Below are 23,289 nucleotides of genomic sequence, written 5' to 3' on the forward strand. Positions count from 1 at the left end.
GAATCTTAAACACTTTTTTAGATTTAATTATCCTAAATTGAACTACTCTAACTCTGTTTGTGTTCTTTATTTTCGTGTTCTGGGTTTGATTGATTAATTTCCTGTTCTGGGTTTGTGTGATTAATTTCCTGTTCTGGGTTTGATTGATTAATTTCCTGTTCTAGGTTTGTGTGATTAATTTCCTGTTCTGGGTTTGTGTGATTAATTTCCTGTTCTGGGTTTGTGTGATTAATTTCCTGTTCTGGGTTTGTGTGATTAATTTCCTGTTCTGGGTTTGTGTGATTAATTTCCTGTTCTGGGTTTGTGTGATTAATTTCCTGTTCTGGGTTTGTGTGATTAATTTCCTGTTCTGGGTTTGTGTGCTTATTTTCCTGTTCTGGGTTTGTGTGATTAATTTCATGTTCTGGGTTTGTGTGATTAATTTCCTGTTCTGGGTTTGTGTGATTTATTTCCTGTTCTGGGTTTGTGTGATTTATTTCCTGTTCTGGGTTTGTGTGAGGTAAACTTGGACCTTGTGCTTACTTTGTTTTCACCGTGACAGAAAGTGGAGGAGGTGTGTGCAATGCTTCTGGAGGAACCATTTACAGGCTGTCATGAGTTTGTCAGTCCTCTGTCTTACATGGCTAGCTGCTCCAACGACCTCTGTCTGTAAGTACTGACTAGTCACCTACGACCTCTGTCTGTAAGTACTGACTAGTCACCTACGACCTCTGTCTGTAATTAATAACTAGTCACCAACGACCTCTGTCCAAGTTTAACTAGTCACCAACGACCTCTGTCTGTAAGTACTGACTAGTCACCAACAACCTCTGTCTGTAATTAATAACTAGTCACCAACGACCTCTGTCCAAGTTTAACTAGTCACCAACGACCACTGTCTGTTAGTAATAACTAGTCACCAACGACCTCTGTCTGTAATTAATAACTAGTCACCAACGACCTCTGTCCAAGTTTAACTAGTCACCAACGACCTCTGTCTGTAAGTACTGACTAGTCACCAACGACCTCTGTCTGTAAGTAATAACTAGTCACCAACAACCTCTGTCTGTAAGTACTGACTAGTCACCAACGACCTCTGTCTGTAAGTAATAACTAGTCACCAACAACCTCTGTCTGTAAGTAATAACTAGTCACCAACGACCTCTGTTAGTAATAACTAGTCACCAACGACCTCTGTTAGTAATAACTAGTCACCAACGACCTCTGTCTGTTAGTAATAACTAGTCACCAACGACCTCTGTCTGTTAGTAATAACTAGTCACCAACGACCTCTGTCTGTTAGTAATAACTAGTCACCAACGACCTCTGTTAGTAATAACTAGTCACCAACGACCTCTGTCTGTAAGTAATAACTAGTCTACAACGACCTCTGTCTGTTAGTAATAACTAGTCACCAACGACCTCTGTTAGTAATAACTAGTCACCAACGACCTCTGTTAGTAATAACTAGTCACCAACAACCTCTGTCTGTTAGTAATAACTAGTCACCAACGACCTCTGTCTGTTAGTAATAACTAGTCACCAACGACCTCTGTTAGTAATAACTAGTCACCAACGACCTCTGTCTGTAAGTAATAACTAGTCTACAACGACCTCTGTCTGTTAGTAATAACTAGTCACCAACGACCTCTGTAAGTAATAACTAGTCACCAACGACCTCTGTCTGTTAGTAATAACTAGTCACCAACGACCTCTGTTAGTAATAACTAGTCACCAACGACCTCTGTAAGAAATAACTTGTCACCAACGACCTCTGACTGTTAGTAATAACTAGTCACCAACGACCTCTGTCTGTTAGTAATAACTAGTCACCAACGACCTCTGTCTGTTAGTAATAACTAGTCACCAACGACCTCTGTCTGTTAGTAATAACTAGTCACCAACGACCTCTGTCTGTAAGTACTGACTAGTCACCAACGACCTCTGTAAGTAATAACTAGTCAGCAACGACCTCTGTCTGTTAGTAATAACTAGTCACCAACGACCTCTGTTAGTAATAACTAGTCACCAACGACCTCTGTCTGTTAGTAATAACTAGTCACCAACGACCTCTGTCTGTTAGTAATAACTAGTCACCTCTGTCTGTAAGTACTGACTAGTCACCAACGACCTCTGTAAGTAATAACTAGTCACCAACGACCTCTGTCTGTTAGTAATAACTAGTCACCAATGACCTCTGTCTGTTAGTAATAACTTGTCACCAACGACCTCTGTCTGTAAGTACTGACTAGTCACCAACGACCTCTGTTAGTAATAACTAGTCACCAACGACCTCTGTCTGTTAGTAATAACTAGTCACCAACAACCTCTGTCTGTTAGTAATAACTAGTCACCAACGACCTCTGTCTGTAAGTACTGACTAGTCACCAATGACCTCTGTAAGTAATAACTAGTCACCAACGACCTCTGTCTGTTAGTAATAACTAGTCACCAACGACCTCTGTCTGTTAGTAATAACTAGTCACCAACGACCTCTGTCTGTAAGTAATAACTAGTCTACAACGACCTCTGTCTGTTAGTAATAACTAGTCACCAACGACCTCTGTTAGTAATAACTAGTCACCAACGACCTCTGTTAGTAATAACTAGTCACCAACAACCTCTGTCTGTTAGTAATAACTAGTCACCAACGACCTCTGTCTGTTAGTAATAACTAGTCACCAACGACCTCTGTTAGTAATAACTAGTCACCAACGACCTCTGTCTGTAAGTAATAACTAGTCTACAACGACCTCTGTCTGTTAGTAATAACTAGTCACCAACGACCTCTGTAAGTAATAACTAGTCACCAACGACCTCTGTCTGTAAGTAATAACTAGTCACCAACGACCTCTGTTAGTAATAACTAGTCACCAACGACCTCTGTAAGAAATAACTTGTCACCAACGACCTCTGACTGTTAGTAATAACTAGTCACCAACGACCTCTGTCTGTTAGTAATAACTAGTCACCAACGACCTCTGTCTGTTAGTAATAACTAGTCACCAACGACCTCTGTCTGTTAGTAATAACTAGTCACCAACGACCTCTGTCTGTTAGTAATAACTAGTCACCAACGACCTCTGTCTGTAAGTACTGACTAGTCACCAACGACCTCTGTAAGTAATAACTAGTCAGCAACGACCTCTGTCTGTTAGTAATAACTAGTCACCAACGACCTCTGTTAATAATAACTAGTCACCAACGACCTCTGTCTGTTAGTAATAACTAGTCACCAACGACCTCTGTCTGTTAGTAATAACTAGTCACCTCTGTCTGTAAGTACTGACTAGTCACCAACGACCTCTGTAAGTAATAACTAGTCACCAACGACCTCTGTCTGTTAGTAATAACTAGTCACCAACGACCTCTGTCTGTTAGTAATAACTTGTCACCAACGACCTCTGTCTGTAAGTACTGACTAGTCACCAACGACCTCTGTTAGTAATAACTAGTCACCAACGACCTCTGTCTGTTAGTAATAACTAGTCACCAACAACCTCTGTCTGTTAGTAATAACTAGTCACCAACGACCTCTGTCTGTAAGTACTGACTAGTCACCAATGACCTCTGTAAGTAATAACTAGTCACCAACGACCTCTGTCTGTTAGTAATAACTAGTCACCAACGACCTCTGACTGTTAGTAATAACTAGTCACCAACGACCTCTGTCTGTTAGTAATAACTAGTCACCAACGACCTCTGTCTGTTAGTAATAACTAGTCACCAATGACCTCTGACTGTTAGTAATAACTAGTCACCAACGACCTCTGTCTGTTAGTAATAACTAGTCACCAACGACCTCTGTCTGTTAATAATAACTAGTCACCAACGACCTCTGTCTGTTAGTAATAACTAGTCTACAAATACTACAACTAGGAACATTTCTAGAATCATTTTTGTACGTGATGAAAACTGCAAAATGGAAACTTCTTCATCCCTTCCACTGTAGTGTTTTGTCTGTGTTGTAAACTACATCCCTTCCTCTGTAAGTGTTTTGTCTGTGTTGTAAACTACATCCCTTCCTCTGTAAGTGTTTAGTACGTGTTGTAAACTACATCCCTTCCTCTGTAAGTGTTTTGTCTGTGTTGTAAACTACATCCTTTCCACTGTAGTGTTTTGTCTGTGTTGTAAACTACATCCCTTCTACTGTAAGTGTTTTGTCTGTGTTGTAAACTACATCCCTTCCACTGTAAGTGTTTTGTCTGTGTTGTAAACTACATCCCTTCCTCTGTAAGTGTTTAGTACGTGTTGTAAACTACATCCCTTCCACTGTAAGTGTTTTGTCTGTGTTGTAAACTACATCCCTTCCACTGTAAGTGTTTTGTATGTGTTGTAAACTACATCCCTTCCACTGTAAGTGTTTAGTACGTGTTGTAAACTACATCCCTTCCTCTGTAAGTGTTTTGTCTGTGTTGAAACTACATCCCTTCCTCTGTAAGTGTTTAGTACGTGTTGTAAACTACATCCCTTCCACTGTAGTGTTTTTTCTGTGTTGTAAACTACATCCCTTCCTCTGTAAGTGTTTTGTACGTGTTGTAAACTACATCCCTTCCTCTGTAAGTGTTTAGTACGTGTTGTAAACTACATCCCTTCCTCTGTAAGTGTTTTGTCTGTGTTGTAAACTACATCCCTTCCACTGTAAGTGTTTAGTACGTGTAGTAAACTACATCCCTTCCTCTGTAAGTGTTTTGTCTGTGTTGTAAACTACATCCCTTCCATTGTAAGTGTTTTGTACATGTTGTAAACTACATCCCTTCCTCTGTAAGTGTTTAGTACGTGTTGTAAACTACATCCCTTCCACTGTAGTGTTTTGTCTGTGTTGTAAACTACATCCCTTCCACTGTAAGTGTTTTGTCTGTGTTGTAAACTACATCCCTTCCTCTGTAAGTGTTTTGTCTGTGTTGTAAACTACATCCCTTCCTCTGTAAGTGTTTAGTACGTGTTGTAAACTACATCCCTTCCTCTGTAAGTGTTTAGTACGTGTTGTAAACTACACCCCTTCCTGTAAACTACATCCCTTCCACTGTAAGTGTTTAGTACGTGTTGTAAACGTCAGTGTAACATCCTGTCTTCCTGCCGACCTGTCTTTGGCTTCTGTTCAGTGTAACATCCTGTCTTCCTGCCGACCTGTCTTTGGCTTCTGGTCAGTGTAACATCCTGTCTTCCTGCCGACCTGTCTTTGGCTTCTGTTCAGTGTAACATCCTGTCTTCTTGCCGACCTGTCTTTGGCTTCTGTTCAGTGTAACATCCTGTCTTCCTCCCGACCTGTCTTTGGCTTCTGTTCAGTGTAACATCCTGTCTTCCTGCCGACCTGTCTTTGGCTTCTGTTCAGTGTAACATCCTGTCTTCCTGCCGACCTGTCTTTGGCTTCTGTTCAGTGTAAGGGTACAACTTGTTTTTTTTATCTTGCCCTGGATGAAGGTCGGGTCCCAACGGTGATGTGGTATGCCAGGTGTTCACGGAGTATGCCCGGGTCTGTGCCCACGCCGACCACCCACTGACGGACTGGAGGACTCACATACCACAGTGTGGTAGGTACCCTTCATAACGTTATTTACCCATACCCGCAGGCAGGATACACTGTAGTTAGTTTTAGTGTAGATAATTAAGTGCCGTTTCAGTTGGCTTGTTGCCCCCCCAAAAATTATTATTCACACATGGTATGTAATTACACGAAACAAACCACAAGACAAATTTAATGTCAAACATTTGTAACGTTACCTCCTGTCTCGTGATATCACCTCATGTCCCGTGATGTTACTTCCTGTCTTGTGATGTTACATCTTGTCTCACGGTGTCACTTCCTGTCTTGTGATGTTACCTCCTGTCTCGTGATATCACTTCATGTCCCGCTAATGTCACTTCCTGTCTTGTGATGTTACCTCCTGTCTCGTGATGTCACTTCATGTCCCGCTAATGTCACTTCCTGTCTTGTGATGCTACCTCCTGTCTCGTGATGTCACTTCATGTCCCGCTAATGTCACTTCCTGTCTTGTGATGCTACCTCCTGTCTCGTGATATCACTTCAAGTCCCTCTAATGTCACTTCCTGTCTTGTGATGTTACATCCTGTCTCACGGTGTCACTTCCTGTCTTGTGATGCTACCTCCTGTCTCGTGATATCACTTCATGTCCCGCTAATGTCACTTCCTGTCTTGTGATGCTACATCCTGTCTCACGGTGTCACTTCCTGTGTTCCCCAGCGATGCCATGCCCTCCAGGTCTGCAGTATAAGGAGTGCATCACCTGCTGCCCTGTGTCCTGTAACGTGGACAGAATGTGTATCGACAACAAGCTGCAGTGTCTAGACGGATGCTACTGTCCCGACGGTGAGACTTACGCTCCTGTTGTTGATTACAGTTACTAGCCGCTAAAATAAAGTACTTTGTTTGTTTTTGAAGTATGATGCTTTTACACCAGCTGCAACTTCGTTTGTTTGTTTTTGAAGTATGATGCTTTGACACAGCTGCAACTTGGTTAGTTTGTTATTCCCTGTTCTCCCATGAGCAACTCTCTTTGTTTTCATACGTGATTCAAAGCAGCGCCCCCTATTTTGTCTTGCATTTTGAAGACTTTATAAAATAATACTTTATAAAATAAGACTTTATAAAATAAGACTTTATTAAATAATACTTTATTAAATAATACTTTATTAAATAATACTTTATAAAATAAGACTTTATAAAATAATACTTTCTAAAATAAGACTTTATAAAAGAAGACTTTATTAAATGATACTTTATAAAATAAGACTTTATAAAATAAGACTTTATATAAAATAAGACTTTATAAAATAAGACTTTATTAAATAATACTTTATTAAATAAGACTTTATAAAATAATACTTTATAAAATAATACTTTATAAAATAAGACTTTATTAAATAAGGCTTTATTAAATAATACTTTATAAAATAAGACTTTATAAAATAAGACTTTATAAAATAAGACTTTATTAAATAAGGCTTTATTAAATAATACTTTATTAAATAAGACTTTATAAAATAAGACTTTATAAAATAAGACTTTATAAATAATACTTTATAAAATAAGACTTTATAAAATAAGACTTTATAAAATAATACTTTATTAAATAATACTTTATTAAATAAGACTTTATAAAATAATACTTTATAAAATAAGACTTTATTAAATAAGGCTTTATTAAATAAGACTTTATAAAATAAGACTTTATAAAATAAGACTTTATAAATAATACTTTATAAAATAAGACTTTATAAAATAATACTTTATTAAATAATACTTTATAAAATAATACTTTATAAAATAATACTTTATTAAATAATACTTTATAAAATAATACTTTATTAAATAAGACTTTATTAAATAATACTTTATAAAATAATACTTTATAAAATAAGACTTTATTAAAGAAGACTTTATTAAATAATACCTTATTAAATAATACTTTATTAAATAATACTTTATAAAATAAGACTTTATAAAGGGGTTGGAAAGAGTTTAGAAGAAGTAGTTTTTATACCGTTAGTCATTTGTTTGTGGATAGTTTCTGAATCTTTAATAAACAGTTAATAACTAATTGGTTAATTTCAATTAACGAGTTAAAACATTAGTTCCAAAGGTGTAAAATCTACTTATTAACCCTTTACAAACCACCTGTATTCCACACTCTCCCCATATCCCTCTCTCTGAGTTAGACCTATTAGAGACCCATATTCCAACCCATCTCTCAATGCCTAGACCAACTGAATTCTCTGTCTGTCTCCTATTCCTCTCTCTGTCTGAATGTCTCTCTCCCAGACCTGATCTATGAGGAGGGAAGTTGTGTGAAGGCCTCAGACTGTCCCTGTGAATACCACGGCATGGTCTATCCCTCTGGACAGACAGTTCAGGAGGAGTGTAACAACTGGTAGGACATCTCTCTATGATCTCATCTCTCTATCATCTCTCTATCATCTACTCTCTCTATAATCTCTCTCTCATCTCTATATCATCTCTATATCATCTCTCTATCATCTCTCTATGATCTCATCTCTCTATCATCTCATCTCTCTACCATCTACTCTCTCTATAATCTCTCTCTCATCTCTATATCTTCTCTCTATCATCTCATCTCTCTTTCATTGAATCTATCATCCCATCTCTCTATCATCTAATCTCTCTATGATCTTGCTATGATCTCATCTCTCAATCATCTCACCTCTCTATCATCTCATCTCATTATCGTCTCTCTATGTTCTCATCTCTCTACCATCTACTCTCTCTATAATCTCTCTCTCATCTCTCTCTCATCTCTCTATCATCTCTCTATGATCTCATCTCTTTATCATCTCATCTCTCTATGATCTCTCTCTCATCTCTCTATCATCTCTCTATCATCTCATCTCTTTATCATCTAATCTCTCTATCATCTCTCTATCACCTCATCTCTGTATCATCTCATCTCTCTATCATCTCTCTATGATCTCATCTCTCTATCATCTCTTATGGTCCTCTCATATCACCTTCTCCAGCTGTAAGTGGATGCAATGTTTTGATGTTTGGTGGTTAGGATTGATGTTCTAACCCAAACATGACATCAAAACCCGTACAACTATGGAACCATTTATATTTAGGCAAAATATTGTCCCCTGCTGTCTTCTTCGTTTCCTTTAAATCCCAGGCATCTCAGATCCATCTCAGATCCAACCAGGATTAAGTCATGTGACTATGATGACTGACATTTATTTCCCAGAGGTCTTTGGTGATTAGGACAGTCTTTCATGTACCCATAGCACACCTGTGATCACGTCTCCCGTTTCTCTCTCTCTCTCTTTCAGCACGTGTGTGGGGGGAGTGTGGAACTGCACAGAGTACAGCTGCCCAGGTTCACATCTTTACTTTGTACTATAGACTATGCCAAACTAATTTCCCCTTGGTGATTCTCCAGGTACAATCTCATCTCGTCTCTAGACATTATGCATGTGGTATATGAGAAAGGAGCTAGGCTGCTAAGGCTTTTTTTGTATTTAACTAAATACAGTTTTGTTCTATTTTGAATGCAGACTGCAGTGTTCGTCACTTGATGTGCTTTCTCCTCTTCTCTCTCTCTTTCGCTCTCTCTCTCTCTCTCTCGCTCCCTCTCTCTCTTTCGCTCTCTCTCTCTCTCTTTCGTCTCTCTCTCTCTCTCTCTCTCTCCCTCTCTCTCTCTCTCTCTCTCCCCTTCTCTCCCTCTCTCTCTCTCTCTCTCATTCTCTCTCTCTCTCCCCTTCTCTCTCTCTCTCTCTCCCCTTCTCTCTCTCTCCCTCTCTCTCTCTCTCCCCTTCACTCTCTCTCTCTCTCTCCCCTTCTCTCTCTCTCTCTCTCTCCTTCTCTCTCTCTCTCTCCTTCTCTCTCTCTCTGTCTCTCTCCCTCTCTCTCTCTCTCTCTCTTCCCTCTCTCTCAGGAGAGTGCTCTGTGACTGGGGACATGTACTTCCACTCGTTTGACGGCAGGATGTTCACCTTCCCAGCTTCCTGTCAGTATGTCCTGGCTAAGAGTCGTAACTCAGGGAAGTTCACTGTCACCATTCAGAACGCCCCGTGTGGACCTGTAAGTTTAATAAAGATACCTTTTAGACCCTTTAATATGTTGTTAAACTCATAGAGAAGACTGATACACACCATTATAGTCTCTACAAGACAACCCATAGAGAAGACTGATACACACCATTATAGTCTCTACAAGACAACCCATAGAGAAGACTGATACACACCATTATAGTCTCTACAAGACAACCCATAGAGAAGACTGATACACACCATTATAGTCTCTACAAGACAACCCATAGAGAAGACTGATACACACCATTATAGTCTCTACAAGACAACCCATAGAGAAGACTGATACACACCATTATAGTCTCTACAAGACAACCCATAGAGAAGACTGATACACACCATTATAGTCTCTACAAGACAACCCATAGAGAAGACTGATACACACCATTATAGTCTCTACAAGACAACCCATAGAGAAGACTGATACACACCATTATAGTCTCTACAAGACAACCCATAGAGAAGACTGATACACACCATTATAGTCTCTACAAGACAACCCATAGAGAAGACTGATACACACCATTATAGTCTCTACAAGACAACCCATAGAGAAGACTGATACACACCATTATAGTCTCTACAAGACAACCCATAGAGAAGACTGATACACACCATTATAGTCTCTACAAGACAACCCATAGAGAAGACTGATACACACCATTATAGTCTCTACAAGACAACCCATAGAGAAGACTGATACACACCATTATAGTCTCTACAAGACAACCCATAGAGAAGACTGATACACACCATTATAGTCTCTACAAGACAACCCATAGAGAAGATGTCACGGTCGTCGTTCGGAGTAGACCAAAGCTCAGCGTGGTTAGAATACATTATTTTAATGAAAGACGAAAAAAGACTAAATACACTGAACAAACTAAACAAAACAATAAATGAATAACGACCGTGAAGCTATACTGAGAACTGTGCTGAACACAAGCAACGAACGTAGACAATCACCCACAACCCACAATGACTAAACAGGCTACCTAAATAAGGTTCCCAATCAGAGACAATGACTAACACCTGCCTCTGATTGAGAACCATATCAGGCCCAAACACAGAAACAGACAAACTAGACATCCAACATAGAATGCCCACTCAGATCACACCCAGACCAAACAAAACATAGAAACATACAAAGCAAACTATGGTCAGGGTGTGACAGAAGACTGATACACACCATTATAGTCTCTACAAGTGGTAGAAAATAGTAGAACATTTGTCGAAATGAAGCCTCAATAAAAAAAAGTATTTTTCAAGTTGATAGGAAATTACTACGTTGGACATCTAAGCAATATTCAGTGAATGTTCTATGATGTTGATATGATGTCATGCCTGTCACAGCTGACTTTCAAACTGCTGCGCTATTTGTTTCTCTGCCTTGTGACGACATGAAAACAAAGCCGACCAATCAGGTTTGATCGTAAAATAGAGAAACATTTGGCTCCTCTTAAAGTTCACATCATTATGTCGGAAAAGGGTCTCTCTCTCTCTCTCTCTCTCTCTCTCTCTCTTTCTTTTCCTCTGTCTCCCTCTCCCTCTCTGTCTCTGTTTTTCTCTCTCTCTCTCGCTCTCTCTCTCTCTGTCTCTGGTGGCATTTTTCTCCTGAAACCTGATGTCTGTGAGGAGTAGACAGATGAAAGGACCTGGGAGCTGTGTTTGTGTCCTGATCAAACCATCTAATATGTCTGACAGATACAACATGAAATGCTACAAAAGACTGACAGCTTCTCTTCCTCAAAGCCTCCAATTTCCCAGCAATCATCAGCCACTGACATCCTCAACTCAACACTCAACGCTGTAGCAAGCAGGCCACAGATTACCATGTCAAACACAGGCATTCTAGAGGGCCAACAGGGCTGTGGATGGCTTTATAGGGGAGATGAAGGAAGTGGGAAGGTGGTGGAGAGAGAGAAAATATATATATATGGAGAGAGAGATGGAGAGAGGCCAGGCTGTGTGAACACAGGAGGTGGTGGAGAGAGAGAGAGATGGAGAGAAGCCAGGCTGTGTGAACACAGGAGGTGGTGGAGAGAGAGAGAGATGGAGAGAAGCCAGGCTGTGTGAACACAGGAGGTGGTGGAGAGAGAGAGGGAGAGACGGAGAGGGAGATGGAGAGGGAGAGAGAGAGGAGGAGAGAGGGAGGGAGAGGGAGAGGGAGAGAGAGAGGAGGAGGAGGAGGAGAGAGGGAGAGAGAGAGGGAGAGAGAGAGGAGGAGGAGGAGGAGAGAGGGAGACCAGGCTGTGTGAAAGCGGCAGGTGAAATGGTCTGTCGGCTGCTCAGCTGTCTCTGCCGCTAATGAAAGACTCGATTCATACAGAGCGGATCACTTACTGTCACAGCCCCATGGACCGGGCGGTGAGCGATCTTAAGAAACGCTTCAGTCCTGCAGAAAGACTCCCGAACCAAACCCATCTCAAACAAATATATTACAGCGCATGTATCATTGGCAAGTGAAATAAGCTCTAACTATTTAGCTTTCAGAGACAACAGTGGGGGGGGGGTTCTTTTAGAAAAGGTGCAAATTGTACCATTTGCCCCCTCCCTCCTGATCTGTCCCCTCACCTCATCCCTGTATCTGAATTGCTGCAATTAGGTTCCACTCTTTATCTTGTCTCAATTGCAGCATTTGGACGGGTCTTGTATCCAATCAGTCAGCCTGGTCATAGACGAGGACCCACGAACTGAGATCACACTGACCCACCTAGGAGAGGTCTTCATGGCAGGACAGTACCGCATCTCTCTGCCCTATTCAGACGGTAGGTAACTCACAATCACATACTACTGAACAGGTGTTACTCCTGTGGCACAACTATCAGGGTTATCGGGTGGATGGAGAAGAACTGGATACCCGAGGTTAGAAAATAACATTTCAGCACGTTGGTGATCTTGATGTTCATTGCTTGATTTTCATCTCTCTCTCTCTCTCTCTCTCTCTCTCTCTCCCCCATCTCTCTCTCTCTCCCTCTCTTTATCTTTCTCTCTCTCTTTATCTTTCTCTCTTTATCTCTCTCTCTCTCCCTCCATCTCTCTCTTTATCTTTCTCTCTCTCTCTATCTCTCTCTCTCTCTCTCTCCCTCTCTTTATCTCTCTCTCTCTTTCTTTATCTCTCTCTCTCTCTCTCTCTCTCTCTATCCCCCCTCTCACTCTCTCTATCCCCCCTCTCCCTCTCTTTATCTCTCTCTCTCTTTATCTCTCTCTCTCTCTCTCTCTCTCTCTCTATCCCCCCTCTCACTCTCTTTATCTCTCTCTCTCCCTCTCTTTATCTCTCTCTCTTTATATCTCTCTCTCTCTCTCTCTCTCTCTCTCTCTCTCTCTCTATCCCCCCTCTCACTCTCTTTATCTCTCTCTCTCCCTCTCTCTCTGTCTCTCTCTATATCTCTCTCTGTCTCTCTCTCTCTCTCTCTCTCTCTCTCTATCCCCCTCTTACTCTCTTTATCTCTCTCTCCCCCTCTCTCTCTGTCTCTCTCTTTATCTCTCTCTCTCCCTCTCTCTCTTTCTCTCTCTATATCTCTCTCTGTCTGTTTCTCTCTCTGTCTCGTGGAGCATCAAGATCACCAGTGTGCTGGATCTTCTTTTCAACCTCATATCAGTATCATGCCTCGACATTGTCTGTCCAGATCTATGTTCTTTCAGCACTACGGACTGGGTCTGAGTGAGCTGTATTGAAGTGTATTGAATGACAGTTGCTGTCTCTAGACAGGACTCTTATCAGTAAACAGACCGGACTCAGGGCCACTGTGTTAATGATGTATTATGTTGTGTTACAAAATGTATTTCTTCTGTGTTTTTGTTCTCGTGGTTGTTAGCGTTTTCATTCCCATGGTTTGTAATGGTAACCAGCAGTAAACTGTTTTATGTGTGCTTTGTGTAGAAGTATGTGGAACGGTTCAGGAATCACATCACCTCATTTAGTCTGATGTATCCATCCATGTATCCATTTATTAAGTGTTTACAGTCGAAACACGTACCATCATTATTACCATTATTATTACCATTATTATTACCACCATTATTACATCATTATTACCATTAGTATTACCATTATTATTACCACCACTATTACCATTATTATTTCCATTATTATTACCATCATTATTACCATCGTTATTACCATTATTATTACCATTATTATTACCATTATTATTACCACCATTATTACCATCATTATTACCATTATTATTATCACCATTATTACCATCATTATTACCATTATTATTACCATTATTATTACCACCACTATTACCATTATTATTACCACCATTATTACCACCATTATTACCATTATTATTACCACCACTATTACCATTATTATTACCATTATTATTACCATCATTATTACCACCATTATTACAATTATTATTACCACCATTATTATTGCCATTATTATTACCATTATTATTACCATCATTATTATCACCATTATTACCATCATTATTACCATTATTATTACCACCATTATTGCCATCAGTATTACCATTATTATTACCACCATTATTACCATCATTATTACCACCATTACTACAATCATTACTACCATTATTATTACCACCATTATTACAATCATTACTACCATTATTATTACCATTATTATTATCATTATTATTACCACCATTATTACCATCAGTATTACCATTATTATTACCACCATTATTACCATCATTATTACCACCATTATTACAATCATTACTACCATTATTATTACCACCATTATTACCACCATTATGTAGAGACTTCTCTAGACCAGCAGAGACTTCTCTAGACCAGTAGAGACATCACTAGACCATTAGAGACTTCTCTAGACTATTATAGACGTCTCTAGACCAGTAGAGACTTCACTAGACCAGCAGAGACTTCTCTAGACCAGTAGAGACTTCTCTAGACCAGTAGAGACTTCTCTAGAGACTTCTCTAGACCAGTAGAGACTTCTCTAGACCAGTAGAGACTTCTCTAGACCAGTAGAGACTTCTCTAGACCAGTAGAGACTTCCCTAGACCAGTAGAGACTTCACTAGACCAGTATAGACTTCACTAGACCAGTAGAGACTTCACTAGACCAGTATAGACTTCACTAGACCAGCAGAGACTTCACTAGACCAGCAGAGACTTCTATAGACCAGTAGAGACTTCTATAGACCAGTAGAGACTTCTCTAGACCAGTAGAGACTTCTCTAGACCAGTAGAGACTTCACTAGACCATTATAGACCTCACTAGACCGGTAGAGACTTCTCTAGACCACTATTGACTTCTCTAGACTATTATAGACTTCTCTAGACCACTATAGACTTCTCTAGACCTGTAGAGACTTCTCTAGACCAGTAGAGACTTCTCTAGACCAGTAGAGACTTTGCACTTTAGACTCCCTCCCCCCTCCCCCTTTAATCACATCCCTATTGTTTCCCCAGAGGTGTTCCACATCCAGGAGCTGTCCTCCATGTACCTGCAGTTGCGTACTGCTCTGGGTCTGCATCTGCAGTACAGCTGGAGGGAGTTCCGTCTCTACCTGCAGGTGGATGAGCTGTGGAAGGGCGACACGGTGGGGCTCTGTGGAACCTTCAACGGAAACATCCAGGACGACTTCCTGTAAGTGTGTCTGGATTGGATGGCTTGTCACGTTTTCAGATACTGATACAGACACACGTTTTCAGAAACCCCAATCCCATGCTTCTTCCTTCTCCTCTCTCTCTCTCTCTCTCTCTCTCTCTCTCTCTCTCTCTCTCTCTCTCTCTCTATACCCTCATTCTCTCTGACTTCCTGTAAGTGTGTCTGTCTGATCCTTGACCTCCAGTCCCCCGGGTGGCTCTCTGTTGCTCTCTGTGGCTGGCACGGCCCTTGCAGTGGCATTCTGGGAGAAAGGATACTCCTGTTTCGGGAGCTGGCTAGGGCAGGGAGAGGGAGGGGCAGGGAGCGAGATGGCGGGAACAGCTCTCCCTCTCCTCTCAGCTCTCCTCGCCTCTCCCCTCTCTCTCCTTTCTCTCTCTCTTATCTACCTCTCCTCTCAGTAATGTAAATCGCGGCTGACCAGCCTGACCGGCCTGACCAGTCTCTGCCTGATGAAATGTTACCTCTCTCTAATCGCCTACTTCACTGTTAACAGGTGAAAACTCAAGTGAAATGGATGGACGTGGCCAGTCATGTCTGAGAGTTTAATAGAATGGTTGAAATGTACTGTGACTTCACAGTCATGTCTAAGGGTTTAATAGAATGGTTGAAATGTACTGTGACTTCACAGTCATGTCTGAGGGTTTAATAGAATGATTGAAATGTACTGTGACTTCACAGTCATGTCTGAGGGTTTAATGGAATGGTTGAAATGTACTGTGACTTCACAGTCATGTCTGAGGGTTTAATAGAATGGTTGAAATGTACTGTGACTTCACAGTCATGTCTGAGGGTTTAATGGAATGGTTGAAATGTACTGTGACTTCACAGTCATGTCTGAGGGTTTAATAGAATGGTTGAAATGTACTGTGACTTCACAGTCATGTCTGAGGGTTTAATGGAATGGTTGAAATGTACTGTGACTTCACAGCCATGTACTGTAAATGGTAGATGTTTTGGATCACAACAACATGTATCAGTATATACAGTATATAATAGTATAGTATATATATAATATAGCTGAATCACAGAACTATTGTGTTGTGAGTGAGTACACCCTTCCTCCCCTGCAGTCCAGATCTGAAAAGCCTCTGACCACCAGAACCAAACCGGGTAGTGTGCATGCAAGAATTTGTTGTGGGTTCCTTCTGAAACACTAAGGTAGTCCATCTCTGATGTTGTGACACACCCCCCCTCCCCTGCCTTCCCCAGGTCCCCGTCTGGTATGATAGAGAGCACCCCTCACCTGTTTGGCAACGCCTGGAGGGTATCCTCTGCCTGTGTCCCCAGCCAGAGTGTTCCCCAGCTTGACCCATGTGACACGCATCAGCAAGCAGGTACGTGTCCTTCTAAACCATAAGTCCTCCTACGTCATTATCAAATAGAAACATGTCATGCCTTTCAATAAATATTTTCCTTATGTGTTTTAGAACCCTCACTGCAACATAACTCAAACTTAAACAGAGATGCTCTCTCTCTCTCTCTCTATTTATCTCTCTCTCCCTCTCTCTCTCTCTCTCTCTCTCTCTCTCTCTCTCTTTATTTTTCTCTCTCTTTCTCTCTCTTTCGCTCTCTCTATTTCTCTCTTTCACTCTCTTTCACTCTCTCTCACTCTCTCTCTCTCTCTCTCTCTTCCCCTCCCCCTCCCCCTCCCCCTCCACCCCATAGCATCCTACGCCTCTGAGATGTGTGACATCCTGAACCAGGAGTTGTTCTCAGCGTGTCATGAGTACCTGAGTCCGGTGCCCTTTCACCAACAGTGTAAAGCAGACACCTGTAAGTGTGGCCAGCCCTGTCTCTGCTCTTCCCTGGCCCACTATGCTAGACAGTGCAGGAAGTACTCTGTCATCATGGAGTTCAGAGCCAGCGTACCTGACTGTGGTGAGTACTGTGGTCTGGCCCTGGATGTTACTTTCAATCTGCTGGTTGTTGGTTAGATGCTTTAGGGGGACTTATTGTATTGTATGGTTGGACAGTCTTGTTCAGACTGTTAGTGATTCATGACTTTAAGTATTGTATGTTTAGACAGTATTGTTCAGACTGTGTTAGTGATTCATGACTTTAAGTATTGTATGTTTAGACAGTATTGTTCAGACTGTGTTAGTGATTCATGACTTTAAGTATTGTGTGTTTAGACAGTATTGTTCAGACTGTTAGTGATTCATGACTTTAAGTATTGTATGTTTAGACAGTATTGTTCAGACTGTTAGTGATTCATGACTTTAAGTATTGTGTGTTTAGACAGTATTGTTCAGACTGTTAGTGATTCATGACTTTAAGTATTGTATGTTTAGACAGTATTGTTCAGACTGTGTTAGTGATTCATGACTTTAAGTATTGTATGTTTAGACAGTATTGTTCAGACTGTGTTAGTGATTCATGACTTTAAGTATTGTATGTTTAGACAGTATTGTTCAGACTGTGTTAGTGATTCATGACTTTAAGTATTGTGTGTTTAGACAGTATTGTTCAGACTGTTAGTGATTCATGACTTTAAGTATTGTATGTTTAGACAGTATTGTTCAGACTGTGTTAGTGATTCATGACTTTAAGTATTGTGTGTTTAGACAGTATTGTTCAGACTGTTAGTGATTCATGACTTTAAGTATTGTGTGTTTGGACCGTATTGTTTTAGTGAGTCATGTGTACTCTGTACTGGTATGTGAACTGGGGTTCAGGAAGTTCAATGCTATAAATGTAAACAAACGAGGTTTGTGACACCAACTGGTACAGAAATACATGTTAGACGTTAAACGTTTACAGTTGTAGATCTGGTGAAATTACACAATTTCTTTGACTAAAAAGGTCATTGAATGATAAGTAAGAGCTTATTGACTGACAGTATATATCAGTCTCCTGTAGAGGTGACATTATTGACTGACAGTATATATCCTTCCCCTGTAGAGGTGACATTATTGACTGTCAGTATATATCCTTCCCCTGTAGAGGTGACATTATTGACTGACAGTATATATCCGTCTCCTTCCCCTGTAGAGGTGACATTATTGACTGTCAGTAAATATCAGTCTCCTTCCCCTGTAGAGGTGACATTATTGACTGTCAGTAAATATCCTTCCCCTGTAGAGGTGACATTATTGACTGTCAGTAAATATCAGTCTCCTTCCCCTGTAGAGGTGACATTATTGACTCAGTATATATCCTTCCCCTGTAGAGGTGACATTATTGACTGACAGTATATATCCGTCTCCTTCCCCTGTAGAGGTGACATTATTGACTGTCAGTATATATCCGTCTCCTTCCCCTGTAGAGGTGACATTATTGACTGACAGTATATATCCTTCCCCTGTAGAGGTGACATTATTGACTGACAGTATATATCCGTCTCCTTCCCCTGTAGAGGTGACATTATTGACTGTCAGTATATATCCTTCCCTTGTAGAGGTGACATTATTGACTGACAGTATATATCCTTCCCCTGTAGAGGTGACATTATTGACTGACAGTATATATCCTTCCCCTGTAGAGGTGACATGCCCAGATACCATGGAGTACGGAACCTGTGTGTCGTCGTGCCAACGGCGTTGCTCCGCCCTGTCCACCCAGCAGCACTGTGGAGAGGAGTGTGAGGAGGGCTGTGTGTGTCCACACGGCACCTTCTACAGCACACACACACACACCTGTGTGCCCAGGTAAGACTGGCGCTGGGGGGCGGGGCCGAGTGGCACACTTTCCCATTTACAATTCAGAGTCTATATTTAGTTTGGAACAAAGTGAAGTGACACTTATTCAGAGTCTATATTTAGTTTGGAACAAATAGAAGTGACACTCAGTCCATTATCATCATTGGGACTAAAGGAAAGTCCAACAATGTTGTAACTTAGTTGTCCTTCTGAATACACATGAATCAGTGTTGTCCTGATTACATGGCCCCAGGACTTAGCACTTCCTTTACACATGAATCAGTGTTGTCCTTCTGATTACACATGAATCAGTGTTGTCCTTCTGAATACACATGAATCAGTGTTGTCCTTCTGAATACACATGAATCAGTGTTGTCTTTCTGATTACATGGCCCCAGGACTTTTCAGGACTTTTCTTGGAATTGCAAATGGTGAACTTGAGCTTGTAAGCAGAACACCCACCAAGTCTAATCCTCCACCAAGTTATATTTTGTATTTCAGCTCAAGGTCAAGTCCTGTCTTCCATCTCTCCCATAGACATCCCAGAGACCCTGCAGACCTTGGCAGTTGTGCTCTCTTTTCATAAAAAAAACCCACTCTTGCCTCAATAAGACATGAGGCTTAATTCACCTTTAATGTCCCCAGGTTTTTTTTAACATCCTACAGTTAGCGCAGTGCTGTTACTTACCTGGCGATAGAGTTACATCAAGGAATTTGCGGTGAAACCCCCCCCCCATTCATTCCCACTCAAGCTGTGGACAACACAGATATCTGATAGTCAGTGAGAAAGAACGTGTAACACAGAGGCTGATGTGTTGCCATGGCCTATATGTTACAGAGGCTCTTAGCCTCTGCTAGACACGGTTTTAACTGCACCACTCAATTGATTCTGCAGCCATTTTAGGTGAAGGGAGAGATTTGGCGATTTAATTGATTCAACTCAGATTATGCAGGTGATGCAATTTTGATAAGATCTTCAATGTATCTCCAATCAACAACAACAACAACAACAACAACAAAAACAGTATTTATTTCCCTTAGAATGAGTTCAGTTGAGATGTGGAGTCTGTATAAAAGGCTCAGCTTGATGGCTTGTTAGCACCAAACAGTTCTATGTTACAACTGCCTTCTGGTGTGTTTCTGTGTCTTCACATGTTTGTTATTTCTTGTGTGTGTGTTTTCTCAGGAGCTCCTGTCCCTGTAGTTTCCTGGGGGCGGACTATACTCCAGGCGATGTGATCATGACATCAGCAGGTGTACAGTAAGACACTCCTCATCATCTCTCTTTAACAAACTAATAAACAAGATGTTCAACAAAGAAACTCACTCTGATACTTTCTCTGATACTCTCTCTGATACTCTCTTTGATATTATCTTTGATATTCTAGTTGAAACTCTATTTGATAAACTCTTTGATACTCTATTTGATAAACTCTTCGATACTCTATTTGATAAACTCTTCGATACTCTATTTGATATTATCTTTGATACTCTATTTGAAACTCTATTTGATACTCTATTTGATAAACTCTTTGAAACTCTCTGAAATGCTCAAACATAGGGATATATGGGGCCCATAGGGATATATAGGGCCCATAGGGATATATAGGGCCCATAGGGATATATAGGGCCCATTGGGATATATAGGGCCCATTGGGATATATAGGGTCCATAGGGATATATAGGGCCCATAGGGATATATAGGGACCATAGGGATATATAGGGACCATTGGGATATATAGGGACCATAGGGATATATAGGGACCATAGGGCTATATAGGGCCCATAGGGATATATAGGGCCCATAGGGATATATAGGGCCCATAGGGATATATAGGGACCATAGGGATATATAGGTACCATAGGGATATATAGGGACCATAGGGCTCTGGTAGTGCAGTCTATAGGAATTAGGGTGCCATTTGGGATGTGACCAGTATTCACATTATTTTGTTGAGTTAACAATGTTATTGTTGTGTTGATTTAACGTTGTTCTTGTTGTCTTGAGTTAATGATGTTATTGTTGTGTTGAGTTAACAATGTTATTGTTGTGTTGATTTAACGATGTTATTGTTGTGTTGAGTTAACAATGTTCTCTCTTTAGGATTTGCCAAGATGGCAAGCTAGTTTCCCAAAGTCCTGCCACTGGTAAGTTACCTTTACCTTTAGGAGAATGATCTGGGCTAGATCCCCCAAAGTCCTGCCACTGGTAAGTTACCTTTACCTTTAGGAGAATGATCTGGGCTAGATCCCCCAAAGTCCTGCCACTGGTAAGTTACTTTTAAGAGAATGATATTGAACCATGCTATAATATCAAAAGATGGCAAGCTCGTTCCCCAAAGTCCTGACAGTAGTTAGTTACCTTTAGGAGAATGATCTGGGCTAGATTCCCCAAAGTCCTGACAGTAGTTAGTTACCTTTAGGAGAATGATCTGGGCTAGATTCCCCAAAGTCCTGACAGTAGTTAGTTACCTTTAGGAGAATGATCTGGGCTAGATTCCCCAAAGTCCTGACAGTAGTTAGTTACCTTTAGGAGAATGATCTGGGCTAGATTCCCCAAAGTCCTGACAGTAGTTAGTTACCTTTAGGAGAATGATCTGGGCTAGATTCCCCAAAGTCCTGACAGTAGTTAGTTCCCTTTAGGAGAATGATCTGGGCTAGATTCCCCAAAGTCCTGACAGTAGTTAGTTACCTTTAGGAGAATGATCTTGGCTAGATTCCCCAAAGTCCTGACAGTAGTTAGTTACCTTTAGGAGAATGATCTGGGCTAGATTCCCCAAAGTCCTGACAGTAGTTAGTTACCTTTAGGAGAATGATCTGGGCTAGATTCCCCAAAGTCATGACAGTAGTTAGTTACCTTTAGGAGAATGATCTTGGCTAAATTCCCCAAAGTCCTGACAGTGGTTAGTTACCTTTACCTTTAGGAGAATGATATTGGCTAGATTCCCCAAAGTCCTGACAGTGGTTAGTTACCTTTACCTTTAGGAGAATGATCTTGGCTAGATTCCCCAAAGTCCTGACAGTAGTTAGTTACCTTTAGGAGAATGATCTGGGCTAGATTCCCCAAAGTCCAGACAGTAGTTAGTTACCTTTAGGAGAATGATCTTGGATAGATTCCCCAAAGTCCTGACAGTAGTTAGTTACCTTTAGGAGAATGATCTGGGCTCGTTCCCCAAAGTCCTGACAGTAGTTAGTTACCTTTAGGAGAATGATCTGGGCTAGATTCCCCAAAGTCCTGAAAGTAGTTAGTTACCTTTAGGAGAATGATCTTGGCTAGATTCCCCAAAGTCCTGACAGTAGTTAGTTACCTTTAGGAGAATGATCTGGGCTAGATTCCCCAAAGTCCTGACAGTAGTTAGTTACCTTTAGGAGAATGATCTGGGTTAGATTCCCCAAAGTCATGACAGTAGTTAGTTACCTTTAGGAGAATGATCTTGGCTAGATTCCCCAAAGTCCTGACAGTGGTTAGTTACCTTTACCTTTAGGAGAATGATATTGGCTAGATTCCCCAAAGTCCTGACAGTGGTTAGTTACCTTTACCTTTAGGAGAATGATCTTGGCTAGATTCCCCAAAGTCCTGACAGTAGTTAGTTACCTTTAGGAGAATGATCTGGGCTAGATTCCCCAAAGTCCAGACAGTAGTTAGTTACCTTTAGGAGAATGATCTTGGATAGATTCCCCAAAGTCCTGACAGTAGTTAGTTACCTTTAGGAGAATGATCTGGGCTCGTTCCCCAAAGTCCTGACAGTAGTTAGTTACCCTTAGGAGAATGATCTGGGCTAGATTCCCCAAAGTCCTGACAGTAGTTAGTTACCTTTAGGAGAATGATCTGGGCTCGTTCCCCCAAAGTCCTGACAGTAGTCAGTTACCTTTAGGAGAATGATCTTGGCTCGTTCCCCCAAAGTCCTGACAGTAGTTAGTTACCTTTAGGAGAATGATCTTGGCTCGTTCCCCAAAGTCCTGACAGTAGTTAGTTACCTTTAGGAGAATGATCTGGGCTAGATTCCCCAAAGTCCTGACAGTAGTTAGTTACCTTTAGGAGAATGATCTGGGCTAGATTCCCCAAAGTCCTGACAGTAGTTAGTTACCTTTAGGAGAATGATCTGGGTTAGATTCCCCAAAGTCATGACAGTAGTTAGTTACCTTTAGGAGAATGATCTTGGCTAGATTCCCCAAAGTCCTGACAGTGGTTAGTTACCTTTACCTTTAGGAGAATGATATTGGCTAGATTCCCCAAAGTCCTGACAGTGGTTAGTTACCTTTACCTTTAGGAGAATGATCTTGGCTAGATTCCCCAAAGTCCTGACAGTAGTTAGTTACCTTTAGGAGAATGATCTGGGCTAGATTCCCCAAAGTCCAGACAGTAGTTAGTTACCTTTAGGAGAATGATCTTGGATAGATTCCCCAAAGTCCTGACAGTAGTTAGTTACCTTTAGGAGAATGATCTGGGCTCGTTCCCCAAAGTCCTGACAGTAGTTAGTTACCCTTAGGAGAATGA

General features: G+C 40.9%; 1 protein-coding gene across 1 annotated transcript in view; it reads left to right on the top strand.

Annotated features, from left to right (window-relative positions):
• LOC139384623 (otogelin-like) overlaps positions 1-23,289 on the top strand; it is a 135,203-nt gene that overhangs the window by 18,716 nt on the left and 93,198 nt on the right. Inside the window, exons 8-20 of the mRNA XM_071129441.1 lie at positions 542-648; positions 5,404-5,513; positions 6,185-6,310; positions 7,763-7,871; positions 8,782-8,828; positions 9,387-9,532; positions 12,176-12,308; positions 14,955-15,132; positions 16,363-16,487; positions 16,819-17,031; positions 18,635-18,800; positions 19,978-20,052; positions 20,896-20,939. Of these exons, the coding sequence (XP_070985542.1) occupies positions 542-648; positions 5,404-5,513; positions 6,185-6,310; positions 7,763-7,871; positions 8,782-8,828; positions 9,387-9,532; positions 12,176-12,308; positions 14,955-15,132; positions 16,363-16,487; positions 16,819-17,031; positions 18,635-18,800; positions 19,978-20,052; positions 20,896-20,939 (1,579 nt within the window). The remainder of the gene's footprint in view (positions 1-541; positions 649-5,403; positions 5,514-6,184; positions 6,311-7,762; positions 7,872-8,781; positions 8,829-9,386; positions 9,533-12,175; positions 12,309-14,954; positions 15,133-16,362; positions 16,488-16,818; positions 17,032-18,634; positions 18,801-19,977; positions 20,053-20,895; positions 20,940-23,289) is intronic.

The sequence above is a fragment of the Oncorhynchus clarkii genome, chromosome 26, assembly GCF_045791955.1.
Source record: "Oncorhynchus clarkii lewisi isolate Uvic-CL-2024 chromosome 26, UVic_Ocla_1.0, whole genome shotgun sequence".
Taxonomy (NCBI): domain Eukaryota; kingdom Metazoa; phylum Chordata; class Actinopteri; order Salmoniformes; family Salmonidae; genus Oncorhynchus; species Oncorhynchus clarkii.